General features: G+C 41.5%; 1 protein-coding gene across 2 annotated transcripts in view; it reads right to left on the bottom strand.

Annotated features, from left to right (window-relative positions):
* The window catches only part of ENPEP (glutamyl aminopeptidase), a 38,399-nt gene extending 21,521 nt beyond the window's left edge, over positions 1 to 16,878 (bottom strand). For both annotated transcript variants that reach the window (XM_076336900.1, XM_076336901.1), the window contains exons 1-5: positions 16,029 to 16,878; positions 10,889 to 11,030; positions 8,154 to 8,285; positions 2,700 to 2,820; positions 384 to 538 (exon numbers count right to left, since the gene is read on the bottom strand). In XM_076336900.1, coding sequence (XP_076193015.1) covers positions 384 to 538; positions 2,700 to 2,820; positions 8,154 to 8,285; positions 10,889 to 11,030; positions 16,029 to 16,642 — 1,164 coding nt within the window. In that variant the 5' untranslated portion in view covers positions 16,643 to 16,878. The remainder of the gene's footprint in view (positions 1 to 383; positions 539 to 2,699; positions 2,821 to 8,153; positions 8,286 to 10,888; positions 11,031 to 16,028) is intronic.
* Positions 16,879 to 18,474: the final 1,596 nt, after the last annotated feature.

Here is an 18,474-nt window from a genome sequence, read left to right as displayed (position 1 = left end):
AGTTTCCTCCTCTTGATTTGATGATTTGTGCTTGTAAGGAGATGTTTTCAGACAGCCTCCACAGTGTATAGTTGTCCCTATTTGCTTGCCCAAAAGAGACATCTGCACATGCAAATTAGTTCCTTTAAGACATTTCAGACAGATTTTCATAAGCTGGCTCACGGTCTGGACCCAAGCATCTAACTTCCTGAGAAAAATTCAAAGGCGTAGTTATGGTACTTTAAAGCCCTAACGGGGAACTGTTTTAACATGATATTTTGCAATCAAATTGTGAGCACACGTAGAAGATTCCGAGATGGAGTTAATGACAGTATTTTCAAGATTAAAATGTTGCGACTACACATTTGAAGCACTGTAAAAATGATTCGTGTCCTAAAATGTACCTGATGAACGAGTTCATGGGCTATCACAGCAGCTACTCTCTGTTTGTTGGAAGTGGCCGACTCGTTGGGATCATACAGCAGGTTTGTTTCTCTGTATGTGATCAGCCCCCAGTTCTCCATAGCACCTGTCCCGAAATCTGGAATGGCTATTTTATCTGCGTTGAAAGAAAGAGAACATGATTACCACTGTATCCTTTAAGCCACTTAGCTTGTCCTCTTTCTGCATATTCACAGCCTGTTTTGCTTACCTTTTGTGGTTCTGGCTTACTGCTGTGGACTGCAGTCTACAACCTGTGTTTAAGAAGCAGGGGACTGGCCTACAGCAGCTGATAGCAAGCGCCCTGGCTCTGCTGAGATTAATAGAGCTAGGATCACTTGCACTAGCTGAGGATCTGTCCTGTGAGGTGATGCTATGCCACCTCCTGGGAGCGTGCATATCATACATTACTTAATTTTGGGTCCAGAAATTAATGGTATTGTCTGGGGATGCGGTGTAGGCAGTAAATCTCCTGAAACTATCCATAGCATAATGAAGCATGACATTGTTTGTCACACTGTTGTATTAAAAATATTTATTGACATGTTAACTGAAGTAAATCCCCCATGCAGTGAACAACATCTGCTTCTACTCCTGACAATTTGTGGGGGTCACTCATTTGTGGTCAGTAATCAATACAGGTTTAAATGAGAATTGCAAACTCAATTGGACTGGCATTTTCTTCTGCAAATAGTGACCACAGCCTTTCTATGTGGGTTAGTGAAAAAGTAGAGATGGATTTAAAACTGAATAGAACAAACAACCCTCACTCCACCCTAACAGAAGATAGGAATTACTTATTTTAATTTAAACAACTTGATTACAGAATCAAAGCTGATAGTTTGGCAAGGGCTTCACTGACAGTCAAAATGAGGATCACAAGGAGAACGGCAATGCCAGAAGTCATAAATCAATGTGAAATACAATGTTTAAACCATTATGCAGAAACTGATTTGATTCATCAGGTTTGATCTAGATGACTTCTAATATTGAAAGAACAACATAGTAAGTCAAGATTTGTGATCCAACAAATAGACATTCTCAGAAAAAGAGTATAAAATCTACAAGAGCATCTACCCTCTGATACTGCTGACCTGGGGTTACCAGTCCACCCTGTAGTGCAGACAGGCGCCTATCCATACACTGACGTGGCAAAATCATAAGGCTTTTATGGAAATGAAAGTTTGAATATGAAGCATAGGTAAGATACAGTCCCAATTATTACTGAGGACCAGTGTGCAAAAGAACATCATATTGTACTGATTTCCCTAATTCAGTTGTCATTGAAATGCAAACAGATATTTACAGTAAACTCAGATGATGTTTTGAAAGGAGGAGGTAAAAATCTGTTGTTAAAGTAATACAGGTTAGCCTAATAAGTACATGTGTGAATAGCCCATAAAAGGTTTGCATAGCATCGTTAATCGTCTTCAAAGTTTTGGGTTTTTTTTTTCCCCATTACATTGCCTTAACTTGTTTGTAGTTAATGTTTTTCCATCCTTTTAAGTTCATGAACGTAACTGAATTACCTCTTTGGACGTCTTAGGAGGGGGCATGTCCAAAACTCTGATTACATTCCCAACTTTATTAGTTCAAACTGCGCAAATCAGATCCAGAGTCCAGATAGCCAAAGCTAAAGGATGCCCAACTGCACTACTTTTTCTTTGCTTATTTTGTAACCACGGGCAAAATTTGATAGTATGCCACTCTTGTTTAACTCTGGGTCTTTTTTTAGCCCAGCAGTAGAAACTACAAATTATACGCTGGACCACATTCATCTTTCTAAGAAGTGGATACACACCCACTTTGCACTAGGGTTAATAAATAGCATGACATACTCTCTGGCAGTTTACATCTTCACTTATCTCACTGCTGACTTTTGTCCAGAAGTTCCCATGGAAGTGGTACATGTTTTTCTCAAACTTCTTCTGGCTCTATTTTAGCTCACGATGTTCCTTTGCTGATGATACCAATGCTTCCCCTGATTTTCCACAAGACAGTTGAAAATAACCATGCCAGGACCAGTGCTTCAGTTCAGCAAACTGAAGTTACCAGTGAGAACTGGTAACTAAACTGTTACTGAGACCAACCCTCCCTCATGACATTTAAGAACATCTTGAACTACATGGGTACAGTTTTAAAACATCCTGACATAATATCAGCAGTTAGCAACCAAATGCTTTCATGCTCCATTTTCCCCCAAAGCACAGAGACTTGTAGGAGAAATGTAACCATGACAGTGAATTAACAAAATGAAAAATATAAGTATTAATAATCACCTAGTTTTGGAAGAGAATAGCTCAAATTAAAGTACTCTTCAAAGAAGTCGAATACAATTTTTGTTACATTTGCTGCATATTCTGCCGTGTGTATTTGCAGTGGCTGGGCGTAAACTCTTAGCTGTAAAAAACAGAGACAATTAAAACAGTCTTCAGTTAAAAGAAATTAGAAGGTGGCAAGCACTGAAAAGTCATTTAACATACATGCCTATAACACTGCAGGTTTTCTCTAAGAGACTGGCCTGAACACTGAATTCTGTTCCCTAACACATTTAATCAACAAAGTTTTTCAAATGCTGTACATATGAAAGACCAAGTAGCATAATCTGTGCACGCTTTCCACAGTATGCCTAAATTGTAAAACTGGCAAGACCCGTGTCCAGAAGCTCACAGTGGCCAAGCTTGCAACAGGGCCTGGGTGCATACCAGTCCCTCCTGCCCCAAGGCCTGGTTTTCTCAAGAAGAAAGGCTGGGCAAGAACAACCGAAGGAAATCCACTTGTTCTGAGCAGTTCATTGATCTGGACTGATCCCATCAGACCAATCTTTAGGAGCATATCTGTCCTGAAATGTGTCTGAAGTCCATAACACCTTATTTTCTTCAGTTTCTTCCTACCTTTTCTACCTACTATCACCATAATTTCCTCTTGTCCTTGTATGTTTGAAAATCTCAGACCCTTTGAAGATAGTGCCTTTACCAGATCTGTAACTCTTCCCAGACATGCTGGCCCATGCAGGTTGAGTGGCTGTTTGCCCAGGACCTCAGGCCGTACAGCCACCCAGTCACAGCTATGGTGCCTGCTGGGCTGCTGCGCCTCTGGAAATCCCAGACAAAAATCAGCTCTCTCGCTTCCCACCAGGCAGGTCCAGGAAAACTGGCATGTTTGGTAGCCCTGTGTGCGATCAGTGACCATTTCTGTGCTCCTCTTGCATATCTGAGCATGCTCTTTTTTTCCTGAATGCAAAAAATGGTGTGTTGAGTGCTGACCTTTCCGTCTCTGCAGCTTGGTGCCTGGGCCTGCTTTGGCTATTACTGTCAAGCAATAGGAAACCTCAAGCCCTGGAGGACTAGGGGTACCCATAACCACGATGAAGAGGCCTACAGCTTGAAAAAGCTTTTTGGGATGTTATCTCCACATTGTGAAGACAAAGTGTGACTCAGAATTTATGGAGTCTTTTGGGGGTCTTTTCCTCAATCTGTTTGTCCCAAAGCTCACACAGATCTCTGCCCCAGAGCAGAGTGTGCTGGTTTTGGCTGGGATAGAGTTAATTTTCTTCATAGTAGCTAGTATGGGGCTATGTTTTGGATTTGTGCTGAAAACTGTGTTGATAATACAGGGATGTTTTTGTTATTGCTGAGCAGTGCTCACACAGAATCGAGGCCTTTTCTGCTTCTTACACCACCCCCCCAGCAAGCAGGCTGGGAGTTGGGAGGGGACACAGCTGGGACAGCTGACCCCAATTGACCAGAGGGATATTCCACACCATACAACATCCTGCTCAGCATATAAAGCTGGGGGAAGAAGAAGAAAGGGGGGGACGTTTGGAGTGATGACGTTTGTCTTCCCAAGTAACCGTTACACGTGATGGAGCCCTGCTTTCCTGGGGATGGCTGAACACCTGCCTGCCGGTGGGAATTAGTGAATGAATTCCTTGTTTTGCTTTGCTTGTGTGTGTGGCTTTTGCTTTCCCTATTAAACTGTCTTTATCTCAACCCACGAGTTTTCTCACTTTTACCCTTCCGATTCTCTCCCCCATCCCACCGGGGGGGAGTGAGCGAGCGACTGTGTGGTGCTTAATTGCCGGCTGGGGTTAAACCACAACACAGAGCCATAGCGCTGCAGTCTCCATTGTCAGGAGCTGTAGGCTGTCCTCTTCACTGTCCCCCAAAACCTCCCATGTGAAAAGGAAGAGATCTTGGTACAGAGTGAATTTTCCGGCTTTGGGAAAACTGATCCATGTAATTTTGCAGGCTCTGCATCCCTTATGAATGGGTCACATTCTTCTGGCTGCATTGGTGTGGCTTGTTTACTCCTCAGTCCTGCCTTCAGCCAGGAATTTAGAGTCCAAACTGAGCAAAGGAGGTGGCCTACTCTAAGGAGCACTCTTGGAGCCTGACAACACATTGATTTCAATACCTTGAAATTACACTTCCTCCAACGAGAGGGGAGGATGGGAAAGTGGTCAGAAATAAAGCTAGAATGAAAAAACAAAACCAAAAAACCACTTATGAAATTCAATCGGGAATCCATTCCAGCCAGGGGATTTCCCTCAGGGTCAGTTTGCAATTACAATCTGCAATTTCCACTTCAGTAAGCTCTTTACCCAATTTAGCAGTCTTCGGTCCCCTAGCTGATCCATATTAACGGTTTCCAAAACCTTCAGCATGCACTAGAACTGACTTTTGGTTTCATTTGTATAATCTCCTTCTGTGATTTTCCAAACCACACATTTGGTACCTGACAGGTAATCAGCTCAGGAGCATCATTTCCAGCCGTAGGCCCATTGCTCACCATCGATTCCATTAATGTCTTCATTAGGGCAATGGTTTTCAGAGCGAATGGCAGAGTTTTTAGATAATTTACTGTGTCATGTGAGCTGTATGCTGTTGCTGTTGTTTATGAAAGCAATATATGGATCACATGGATACTTTCTGCTGGATGAGGGATTTATTGCTAGCAATTTATACAGCAAACTATAGAATGTTCTTTTCAGCAGTTGGTGAATCTAAATACCTCATTGTGCGGCTGGGCTTCAAAGTTTTTGGAAAGGACTGTTTGGTTAGGAGAAGGACTTTCTAAATATCTGATTAAAAGCTCTAAAGATAGCCTGGCTTTCCTGGGGAAAAGTTAATTTTTAGTGATGGAGTTTATGTGGCTCCCTTAATTAAAAACAATCTGTCCTGGTTTCGGCAGGGATAGAGTTAATTTCCTTCCTAGTAGCTGGTACAGTGCTGTGTTTTGGATTTAGGATGAGAACAATGTTGATAACACACCGATGTTTTAGTTGTTGCTAAGTCGTGCTTACACTAGTCAAGGACTTTCCAGCTTCCCGTGCTCTACCGACTGAGAAGGCTGGAGGTGCACAAGAAGCCGGGAGGGGGCACAGCCAGGACAGCTGACCCAAACTGGCCAAAGGGACATTCCATACCATGTGACGTCATGCGCAGTACATAAACTGGGGAAAGCTGGCTGGGGGGGCCACTGCTCGGGGACTGGCTGGGCATCGGTCAGTGGGTGGTGAGCAATTGCACTGTGCATCACTTGCTTTGTATATTATTATTATATTATTATTATTATTTTATTTCAATTATTAAACTGTTTTTATCTCAACCTATGAGTTTTCTCACTTCTACTCTTCCAATTCTCTCCCTCATCCCATCGGGGGCAGGGGGGGAGTGAGTGAGCGGCTGTGTGGTGCTCAGTTGCCGACTGACTGAGGTTAAACCATGACACAATCTTACACATATGTTTTATATTGGTAAAACTCTATCTATACTAAGAGGAAGGGAATGGTTATGATTTTAACCTCACTTAAAAATGAAGTTTTCTAGTGCAGGCAAGTCCTCAGACAATTGTTTAGTGAATAGCATTAATAAAATATGTAATAATCAAGGCCTGAACTGGAAGACGTTTCTTCAGGCAACCTCTGTACTGACACGCATACCCCTGCTTCTACACATACATGCTTTAATTACCACATTTCAGTGAATACTTCTTTCTATTTAGAAAAGCTACAACCAGTCAGGAACATTGTGGGCTTTACTGTTTCACTTGGGGAAAAAACCCCAAATATTGTCCTCAGAGCCATATTCTGGAGCGTGGCATGGACAAGCAGAGAATGTTAACTTTTGCATCTACAAAATAAAGAGTTTTACATATGTCTTCAGCACGTTTTTTTTTCCTACCACACTATGTTCTACAAAAGCTGCACAAATTCTGATTCTCAAAATAACTAAACTCTAGAGAATATCTATCGAGGCCAAACAACCAAAGTCCTGTCCCTGATAATGAATGGAGCAGCCGCACTGAAGAGCATCTGGTTAACAAAATTGTGTGGCTGGGTGGCCTAAAACGTTCTCCTGTTTTGCAAATTATTCAGCCAAACAGCAGGGATATAAGAATATTACATTGCTATCTCAAACCAGGCTCCATTTGCTTGACTAAGTGTAATTTAGCCTTAGTTATTTGTCAAGAAATAATATGTGTACAGCATGATGCTAGCAAGGGTGTAGAGGAGGGAGGCCTCCGCACAGTGCTATGCCAGGAAGTCTGCTAAGAACTGGATCAGCACTTTGGAGATTTATACAACGCAGATTTTCACATCAGTGGTCAGCCTTAAGTAGGGAAGGATTTGCCGAGCTTTTTTGGATAGAGAAACTCAGAAAGAGCTTACTTGCTAGGGGAACAGTGGTCTGGCTGGGGCCTTGCTCTAGATGCCCTGTCCATTGGTGTCACTGCCTCCAGAAGAGGAGGAAAGCGGTGCCAGCTCAGCTGAACCGCAAGGCAATGTGTTACAGCCCTTAGGGGAAAGAAGGAGAAGCAGCAAGAGCATACAGCTCTGGGATCATCCTCTGTCTCAGATGTAAAAAAGATGTAAACCAATAAATAATTAACAGTGGGTTGAGCATCCCAGACTAGATTTGGGCTAAATGAGGAGTTTATGTTGAGGGGCAAATTGTATTTAGGCTTTCAGGTTGTGATTCAACATAATGTCTTGTGATCTCCTTATGTCTGATCAGCTGCACCGTCAGGAGATTTGAATCTAAGTGAGAACTGGATTGGACTGCCTGTTGCATCTAAATAAAGGAGCTATTTCCATTTTATGGATTCAGATTCAAACATACTCACTTCATTAGGGCACCTACCAAATATCCAGCTGTTGAGGCAGGCACTATCACTTCTATACTTATTTGTAAAGAGCTTACACTGGGCAGTTGCCTTTAGCCACTGTTGTAAAATAAAGAATATTAGAGCCAATACATAATGGCATATGGCACTGTAGTCCTATGTCTCCATGACTGTAAACAGGAAGACATCAAGTGCATAGATTCACACCTTGTAACTCACAGAAAACTGTAAAGTATTCGTATCCATGGCCTGTGAATCTCTTGTACCCCTGGACTTGTACACTCCCTTAGACTCTGGGCTTCAAGTCAGGGGTGAGGTTGGAGAAATAGTGCTCCTTCCTCACCCCTGTGCTTGTATGGGAGGTACGGACTGGGATCTCACCAAGATGGGAGACAGGGAAGGACTACAAAACACTGTATGTAGTCAAGGTCAGAGGGACCACTGTGAACACCTAATCTGATAAAATAGGCTGCATAAAACAGGCTATAGGAAAGGGAAAAATACGTTCCTGTTTGTATTATAAAAAGAGATGATTCATTTTTTTTAAAATGCGAATCACAGTACATCTGTCATCTGAACCATGTTCAGGCTGCAACAGGACTTACACGTTTTCCGCTAGCGGATGTTCTCTCTACGCACTGAAACTGGTGCACCGCAAAGCATACCAAGTAAGTGCTCATGGGAACTGACTTCTCAAAAGTTGTCCGAGTCCAGCCACCGTCCAGCTGTACAGTTTGCTGCAGAAATGGAAAAATAATTAATTTGATTTTTGGAATTGCAAACACATGCAGAAGAGGGTACAACTTTTCTATGAAGGCTGCAACTACATAGGAATGATAAATCACCTCTCCAGGTTTACCTCTTCTGGCATCACATTGCTGATGGCATGAGAACAGACAAAATGTTTTTTCTGCAATACTGCAATACACGAAATGGGACTTTGTTTTTCTGCACTAAATAAGTTCACCTGGTTCTAATTTTGCATCAAGGATTTGACATCATTCACATGCACAGGAATTTTGCCAACAGGAGTATTTCAGTGTATGCTAGTGTGTTTTGTTCTTGAAATAGTTGCATAAAATAACATCACTTTGGACAGATTAGAGAAGAGACTGGATTCTCTCCTCTCTTAAATACATGCATCATGTAGGAGTCAGGGATTGCAGAGATGCTACTTAGGATAAAGACCAGCCTAATGAATCTATCCTGAACTCATTCAGATACAAATTAGCACTGCTAATTGGTGGGTTGTTTAAATGTACATAAGGTTTAGTGTTGATCATAGTTTTTATTTTGTAAATCAATTAAAAACCATTCCTGATTTTCCCAAATGTCCTTAACTCTCAGCTGAACTGTATGACCAAACCTGCAACCTGTTGTATGTGATTCATCCTCTAAATATTTATTTCTGCTATTCATTATCTGCCATTGCCCGTCTGATAATTTTTTTATGTTTCTGAGTGGATAACTGACTTAAATAGGACAAAAACAAACAGCATATAAAAGACACTAATCTTCTACTAGGGATACAATATTTCGGGAGGTTTGTTTGCTATAAATACAATATAAATAAAGCACAGCTAGTGAATGTTACAGGTAATATGATTCCATGAGCAAAAAAACCTTTTCACAGATATATTCACAAACCCCTTTTCACAGAGATATTTGCAATCTACTTTTCCATTTTTTGACTCATTTTGACTCTATTTTGATATCTTTTGTTCTTTCAACAAAGTCAGAACTTCAGTGAAAAAAAAGTAAAAAAAATCACTGCAGTGAAAAATGCAAATTAAATGTACAAGTTTCAGATTTTGCTGAGCTGATTTTGCCATGTTGATTACAAAGCTCCACACCACCAAAACTACTACAGGATCTGTAACCCACAACATGCCTTGCATTTACAACCTATTACATTTCCAACTGTTGAAAAGATTTCCCAAAGATCTTTCCCTACTAAGAATAGAACTACTGATCTTGTGAGCACACCAGATGAAAAAGTGCCTTGCTATCCCCCCTTAGTCAAACCTGAGTATGAATCCAGCATAATCTACATTTGAATTTTAGCAAATTAATTAACAAGTGGTAGCTAGCCCTTTGAAAGCTTAATTTTGTATGTCCATACTAGAGGCAAGGTCCACGTGTAAAGGTGTAAAGTAAATCTCAAAACCCACTAAATCTTGATATATCTAGTCTCATCTCTTCATGTTTCTTGCCAGTACCTTCACTTATCTGAGGTCTGTGAGGAAAGGTACAGCAAACACTCTCCTTTCATGTGTTGTTCATCAAAGTGTCTGGTGAGCTTTCAGGTATCATAGATATATTTTTAATAACGATAGGTCAGAGCTTTAAATTTGCAAAGGGTCTGGGAGGCAGCTGTATCAGACTGGTAATAGTTCTCTCAGCTGCATTGCTAGGGGATAGTTAAGGTTTGGGGGACTCTTTAAATAAAACAGTACACAGTAAAGCAGACCTTTGTTTTCTGGGTGGGGGAATGATTGGAAAGATGCAAATGTCAACAGCCTGGAGGCTGGAAGCTCTTTTTTTATTTTTTCTTTTTTTTTAAATCTTGGCACTTTATCTCCCACTTCAGAACATATTCGTTAGAAATTATACATTGGACTACACATTCAGTTAAACTATTCATTAGAAACTCTCTCAGCTGAAAGTCATTCAATCTTCTTCCAGAGGCCCCAGAGGTAGATAATTGATGCCATTGAATTTCATACAAAACTTGGAATTTGACCCACCAGGTCCAGAAATAGATTATTTAGGAAATTACAGTCATGGTGAACTAACAAGCGTCCACACCCATGAGCTGACAGATGGGATTTCAGATCCTGTGTTATTAGAAATAATAATCCTAGACTTTCTCGCTAGCAGGATCCTTTGCCATTAGATTGTCATCAGCAGACCCCTGCTTTGGAACATTATGTAGTTTCAGTGATTATTTTACCCTTCCCATCTGGGAAGCAGCTGCCTTCCAGAGTATTCCTTCTCAGAGTCCACCTGGTTTGACTGAAGAACCTGCCATTACCTATTTATAGTTAGTAGGGGATGCTCATCTAGAATATCTGAATAGAGGGCCAGCTAGCCAAAGACAAAAGAGACGTTTCATTTCTGCTTTGGATTTGGCTCTGTATTGCCATGTTGTGTGCTGGTGGACCACTGGGAGTCCTAACCAACCAACCAGTCCTGTTTTATGGAATATTTATTAACCATTAGCTTTACAGTGTCTGGATGGTAGAGTCTGTGAATGCACAAGGACCTTGCGATCCATGCTACCTTTCCAATGGCTTTACAGAACCATTCCACTTAGACAGCAGAGTTGGGAAATACATACCTGTACTGGCATGTTTGAAAGTGCTTGGTACGCGTCTTGATGGATGATAGATATGTTGTAAGTTGCCTTTTTGTTGGGCTCGTCAAAGCAAGGAAATGATTTCCGTGCATCTGTTGGCTCATGATCAGTAGCTGCAATGCTCCTTAAACAAACAACACATTGGCAAGCCTTCATTATATACCTTTCAAATCTTATCTGCAATTTCTAAGCATATTTTTTTAGCAATTTCACAAACTAAAGTCAACTACAAATATTTGTGTGTACTTGCCCATTCATAAAAGTAGGTGACATCAGAAATGCACAAGCTGACATCATATAGGCACATATAACATGTATACCTCAAAGTCTGTCATCAACATCCTCTAGGTTTCAGAGCAAAAGGTAAAGCCAATTGCTTACCATGAAATACCTTAGGAGCCAGGCAATAAGATACAAATGACCCCTCATGGATGGTAAAAATTTTGCTCACCTTCCTGATGATCTTTCCCATTGATTTTTGTGCCTAAAATAAACTACTGGTGGTATCACCTGAAAGGAAATTAAGGTCCTGGTATAGGGATGTTTACTTAAGTCACTCCATGAATTGTTTACCCACTAGAGCATATCTTGGGATTGGTGTCTTGAACATCTCCTGAGAAGACACCCTGGAATTCCATAAGTGCCGCTACAATCTCATCCTGCTTGTGTATTTCTTTTTCTACGGTTACCACATACAGTTTTCTGCTGGTGCTGTTATGCTTCCCTGACTCCATTAATGAAACTGCTGGAGAAAGCATGGAAAGTTCAAGTGAACATCCTAGTACATAACTGATGCTATGCTAGCTGCGTTGGGGGGTTTAGAAAGTCATCTCAGTTATGCAAAACCAACTGGAGGAGCTAGACAATAGGGGCCACATTAAAAAATAAGGTGAAGGTTGTGAATGTTCGTATCATGTGCTTGTTTCTCACAGTGACTTCAGGCTCCCCCATTAATGAACCATACAGTGGCAGAGTGTATCCTCCAGTGATTGATGGTGAAAGGGATCACAGATGCTTCTTCAATTAATCTGGAATGTTGAGCATTTTCTGACAGCACTTCTACAGCTGCTCCAACTATATTAAGGTAGTTTTTCTTTCCAAAAAGTAATTAAAAGTGTACATCATAAATTACAGATCTGCAGCAATCCTACAAGCTCACTTGACAACCAATTTTTCAATGTTTCAGTTGCCCTTGGCATTTCCCTGTGACGGTTAAATACTAAACTGATCATTAGGAACTTGTAGCAGCAAGGGTCATTTGCAAGCCTGATGGAGGTAATATGTCTGGGTTCTTACCGTTCATGTTCATTGGAATAGTAACTCAAAAGTTCATGGGCAGAAAGCACAATGAACATTCACCTTAACATAACTTCAGGCTCAGAGTTTCTTTTGCTTGGTAAATTGTTTGATGTCACTCTCTGCTTTTTGTAGGATTTGAAAGCTATTTCACAATTAAGTTAACTTCAAGTCCCCAGGGCAATATTTCACAGCTATTGCTTAAAAAATTGGCTATATATTTTGACACATTTATATCTTGTTCCTACAGACTGATAACACTGTGATATCTCTGTTGATTTATAAGGTGATAATCCATCTATCCTCATATATTTGTGGAAGCAGACAGACATCAGCAGTGCAAAACCTTAGCACTACCATTCCTATGGGGTAGATGATGAGAACTCCAGGCTATGGCATGCATAGAAGTGGCACTAGAAACATGAAATGCTATAATTTCTCTTCCAAACTGTATAATGTAGTTTTTAGGTAAGATTTTCTTCACTGCTTGGTGGCTTCTGCCCTTCTACTTGCTGTTGATGTCCAGACCTTTAAATGTGAACTAGAGGTGACAGTTGTAAATATCATAGTAATAAGAAGTGAAGATCTGGCTGAGACTGCATCCAGCTGTTGTTCCCAAAATAAAACAGTGCTGCATTTAGAACCATGATGAATTTCCCTTTTTTTTTTTCTCCCAAAGCACAGAGGGTTGGTGCAAAATCCCATCCCCTTGAGCTATTTAAAGCATTTTTCTCCTAGTCTTTCTCTAAATTCAGATTCATCGCTGCTTCTGAGAAAATTTTCTCCTTGAGGAAGAAATCCAAGAGTGCTACTTCTGTACACTAAAGAATATTTTGCCTTTCCCTAATCAATAAAATCCTAAATGCAAGTCTCCCTGTTAGAGATGTGCCCAGCTGAGTATCTTTTCTAAGCCTCTTGTTCTCCTCTTATGGAGGACAGCGAGAATTCCTATAAAAGGGAAGCCATACCTTGTCACTAATAGTAATGCAAAATCAAAACCAGCTGCTGTGACATGTTTGTATTATGTGTAATATTAAGGAGAAAATAAAAGGGGGGTTTAGCACATTCCTTGAGAGGAACTAATGAGTTAAAAGAACCCCTTACACAAGGCAAGGACTCTTGTTGTGCTCCTTTCCCTAATGTCTGAAAATAACACAATTGTAACATATTTATGCTCACTGCATCATGCAAAGTAGGGAAGGACTGTTATTTCCCTTTCATCAATGGGGAAATGAAATGCGCAAACAGAGGAATAGCTTTACCAAAGGACTTCAGTGCTTACAGCTGGATTCAGGCACCCACAGGAGGATCTAGGCAGGTCTATGTCTAAAATCTGCGTTCTCAAAGTTTCTGCTTTCCTGATCCCTACCCGCACGCACAAGTCAATTTAATACCTTGTGTTCCCAAGGTATCTCAAGATCTGCTTCTGGGCATGTCCAAAAGCACCTTTGTCCTGATGGGGATTGTGTGATCTGTCTGAACAGGATTCCCAAATGAGGTGTTCTTATCCCTAAGCATCCCAGCGATCCCAGACTTGCAGGCATGTTCAGCAGATGTCTACCTGTTTTCCACAAAATGTGGTGGGAGAGTTGAATCTAAGCAACAGCAGAGCCTGGACTTGTGCCCAGTTTGTAAACAAAAGGCATTATAGCAATGCTTTGGCAAACCTTTGCCTTCACAGATAGACAGCTGGGGAGCAGCTCAGCCCTGGGAGCTGACTTTCCAGTGTTATTAATTCTCTCAAAAGGTCCCACTGCTTCTAACACTGCCCAGAAGGGATGGGGGAGTAGGTTAATTACACGTTGGCTCTCATTTTCACCTCAGCCCCCTTCTCTCTAACATCCGCTATTAATAGTCTTGCTTGACTTTTGCTATTACCTGATCTGATTTGTATTTACTTACAACATGACAAAAAAGGAACTATTTGGTTGAAATTTTCCAAGGGTGATGTCTGCCTCAGGCAAAGGTGAAATAAAAAAACCTAATTCCAGTCAGCATTGGTTTTGAGTAGAAAGCCAGGGGAAAGTGCAGTTTTAATAAGTAATAAAACCCTTCCCTCACCGTCCTTCCTCACTCCATCCTATCACCTACTCTCATGGTGCATAGCAGCAACTTGGCTGGTGGTTGCTTTCATTTCAAAGCTGTACTTATCACTATCATGTACATCGCCTCTTCCACCCCCACAAACAATCTGCCCAAACTTAACAAAATGAAAAGCATTTCAGAAATCACCATTCACTCATTCTTATTAGATCCCTTCTCAAGCCTAACAAACAAACTCACATGCTCAAGTTGCTTTCTCTATTGAGTGTTTTCAGACTGCTGGCTAGGATCATCCTTGCAATTGTAGATTCCAGCATCCAAACCAAGAAGTAGGAACCCTCTTGAAGTGAGCTCACATTTTATGCTTTCTTTAGCTTATGAAGTTCTTTCTTCCTGACGTCAAATGCTTGGTCCTTGTCTTCCTACACTGTCTGGATCTGAGGGATGGGCACTCACCTCTCCTGCTCTGTGACTCAGGAGACCTGTATTCTGGTCCTGCTGTTCTGGAGTTGTGACAGACCTGGGGCAATTCATTTAATATCTAGGTATCCTTCACCAATAAAAAGGAAGTAATACACCTCCACTTAGAAAGATGCTAAGAGGTTACACTCTAAAACTGCTGTGGGGATGTCAGATGCTCAAAGTATAAAACCAAAGCACCTTCTGAGTCAGAGCAATACTGAGGTGTAGATGGAGGAAAACAAGAGGGAAAGAGCTGGCAGGGGTTCAAGCTGTTCTCTATATGGCTTCTTCCCAGATCAGATACCTATATTTAAGTATGAAAAATCAATGCTTGCTTTTTCCTCTGCCTCTTGGATTTGCTGCTGCTGGTGCCTCTCGCTGCTGCTATTCCTGGCATTGCCTGTGAGAGGCTGAATGGAGCTGATGCGACTCTCACTCATGACACCATTGTCCCAGGAGGGCAAACAAGTGCTGTGAAAACACGCCAGTGTTTGTCTCTGTATTCCTGCTACAGGGCCTTGGAAAAGTTTAGCCAAGTTTATCTTCTAGCCATAAAGGCTGGAATTAGTCACTTCAGAAACGTGAATATTGGAAAATGGATGAGTGTCCTCTCCATACGTTAACTGCAAAGAAATGCCTCTGAGCAGCGGGCAATGGCTTTTTCAAGCTTCCACCTTGAAGTAGTGCAGACCTGGGAAGTGGAATGGGTTAAATGAACTGGCAGAGGCTTTGTAATCTTTCAATAACTATTGATATATTAAAAAGGAAGAGCTGGAGCACAAAAAACCCTAGTCAAAGATAACCTTCATTGTTTGGACTTTCCTACCCATAATTTAAATCAGCTGCAGGAGGGACAGGAAAGTTCTGGTTTGGATATTCCTCAGGCTTACAACATCAAGGAGGCACGATGTCAGGAAAACTATCACAAGAGCATTTTGTACTGAAACTTTTACCTTGGGGAGTGACAGGAGAGAGTGGTGAGAGCTGTATGCTATTTATTGTACTACAGAGATAAGAAAAGGCCTCAATCCCTCCAGCTTTCTGAGGGAGCCATTCGTAAAGCTCAGAGGTAACCTGGGACCAGTAGAGTTTGAAAAGGTTTTTCAGAATAATAGTAACAAACCCCTCATCTCTCCACCCCACATTCACTTGTCAACAGGTTTTGAATGCAGCATCTTCCTTAGGGAATGAGAAAATTAAAGAACAGCCCAGAAATGTCAGCAAGTTGGTGAGAGACAAGACTGAGAAGCTGAAACAGGAATAGAGCAGGCCTGAGCAAGTAGAAATAGAGAAGAAAGGTTAATAAATAAAACTGCTTTACTTGATCTGTCCGTTCTCAGTGTAGGTGGTCCTATAAAACCCAACCAGGGAACCATTCAGCCAGCCTTGAAACTTCAGGGTGAGTATATAGGGATCACTTTCATCAGTGACAGAGAGCTCTGCTTCTGCCTTCATCACTATGTACTCTTGCGGCTTGTACCCAAAGCAGTCGTTCAGAGCAATCTGCTGTCCTGAGGATTTCCGGAGTGTGGGCATTTCTGTAATCTTGGTCTCTCGCAGGTGGAGCCACAGGTAGCTGGTAGATTTTTCCAAAGCAATAGAAATACTGACTGTCCCAGTGTAAATGTCTGTCTCCATTTTAGGCTTCATTTCCAGATCATAGTGGACAGGCTTGACATAAGTGGGTAGCCTAAAATGTCTCCAGTCTCCAGTCTCATCATTTTTAGGAGGACAGGGACCCAAATCCACTGGGGGAGGAGGGTCTGTTGGCTGATCTGTTCCCTCTGAAGGTTGCTGAGATTTAGGTCTGCTCAATCCCACGCCAAGCCCCACGGCAAGACCTACAATGACCACGACGCCACAGATGACAGCCACATGCTTTGTCTTCATGCAGTACCTCTTGGACTTCTCATCCTCAAAATTCATGCCCTCCATCTCTGTTCCTGGGTCTGTTCTCAGAGCAAAACATTAACCATAAAAAAGCTTATTAGTCACTTCAGCACTTGCATTCAGTAAACTCAGCAGACTTGGTTTGTATTTTAATTGTGTAGCTATAGCTGTTCTCTGCCCGTCTCCCCCACCTCGCTTTCCACAAGACACTCAATTAATTAAAGACAACATGCATTTGGAGGAAATGTGAATGATCAAAAGGAGCGCAGCTGGGCTGGGAGACGGAGGGAACCAACACAGAAGAACATTGTTCCTGCCGTGCTCCCCTTATAAGCAGCGCAACCCCACCCCCAGCCCCTCCTGCTCTGGCCTGAGTTAAATATAAAACAGTGCTATGTTAATCAGCAGTTAGGAGATGATCAGATGCCAAAGCTCTGTCAGCAGCTTTCAGAAAGAGTTTGCAGATAGAGGTGTAACTGCTCCAAACCCTCAACCTTTGCCACTACCTCTTCCTTTTTTTCCCCTGCTGTGTCTTGTTTGGGTTTTTGAGGTTTGGATTTTTTTTACTTTTTCCCCTTACTAGCAAAGATTTCCTTGAACTTCCACCCTATAGTTTGTGAAATGACATCTCCAAAGTCTCAAAAATCCAGCAAAAATCACATACATCTTTCAAGGCCTTTTCAACTGTTTCCCCTCTTTTCTAGGCTCATTTACCTTTGCCGAGTAATTCGAGGCAGTCATGGGCAGAAGAGTGCACAGTGGAACAATAAATTTTGATCACTGACTTCAAACTTTAAAACATGTCTAATTCCTCTCCCCCTCTCATAGGGCCAATTTCCAGGAGATTGCTTATAACCATGCATGCAAGCTGGTAGTGTGGGATAGCATTGCCTTGCTGGTCAGCGCAATTACAGTGCTGCCTGTGAACCCTTGCTTTGAGGGACACTTCTAAATATGCAGTTATATGATTTATGTACTAAAGATCTAATTTAGCATTTACTGCATGTCATCATGATGTGGTGCTTCATCAAAACAAATTAATTGCATAGAGCCTGATTCTGCTTGGGGGAACTTACTGTAAGTAAGGCCTTGCTAAGCCTGCAAGCAAGATGTTGTTAATGCAGTATGAAACAGTACAGCAGTAGTCTTGACCTTGTTTGATGCTGAACTAAAGGAAAACAGTGTAGAATAGAAACCCCAGTCCCCAGATCTCTTAACACTTTTTCTTCACTTATGGAGCCCACTTGAGTAGATTTTTAATCAGGCACATCAGTTTGGCTTCATGCCTCCTGTTTTAGTTTATTAGGAGACAGATTAACATCACTCTTCACATCAGTTACAACTCTCTGCCTCCTTAGACTCTTTTTTTTTTTTTTTTTTTTGAGATGGATGAAGTTTCACCTGGATGGGTTGACTTGGGCCCTAGAATCAGTCAACACATGCTCCGAGTGAGATGCATTGAATCAGGGAAGGAGCTTTTCCAGTATAGACTTCATCCAGTCTGTTTAGAAATGAATCTGCTCACAAGCTTTATAAGTCTCCCTTTGAAATATCGCCAGCCACCACGGGGAGCTTTAGCCACCCAATCCGCATCAGCACTCTTACAGCACACTACTATTTATATAGCATCTTGTTTTAAAGGCAAGGTTTTCCAACAGGAACAGAGAAAAGAAAAGGTCTTTTTTGCAGAGCATCAAGTTAACTCTTACTCAGATATTTTCAGAAGCGAAAAACCAATGCAAAAAAAAATCAAGCAGAAAGCTAAAAATCTGTTTCACATTATGTCTGTTTTTATTGTTTCCCATTTCTCTGCTGTGATCAAAACTAGATATGACATGGGAAACCAGTGCCCTTTAATGGATTGGGTAAGAATTTAA

Source organism: Aptenodytes patagonicus, chromosome 4 (genome assembly GCF_965638725.1).
Source record: "Aptenodytes patagonicus chromosome 4, bAptPat1.pri.cur, whole genome shotgun sequence".
In the NCBI taxonomy this organism is placed as follows: Eukaryota; Metazoa; Chordata; class Aves; order Sphenisciformes; family Spheniscidae; genus Aptenodytes; species Aptenodytes patagonicus.
Note: the sequence above shows the minus strand (reverse complement) of the source record. Positions and strands in the feature narration are given on the sequence as shown.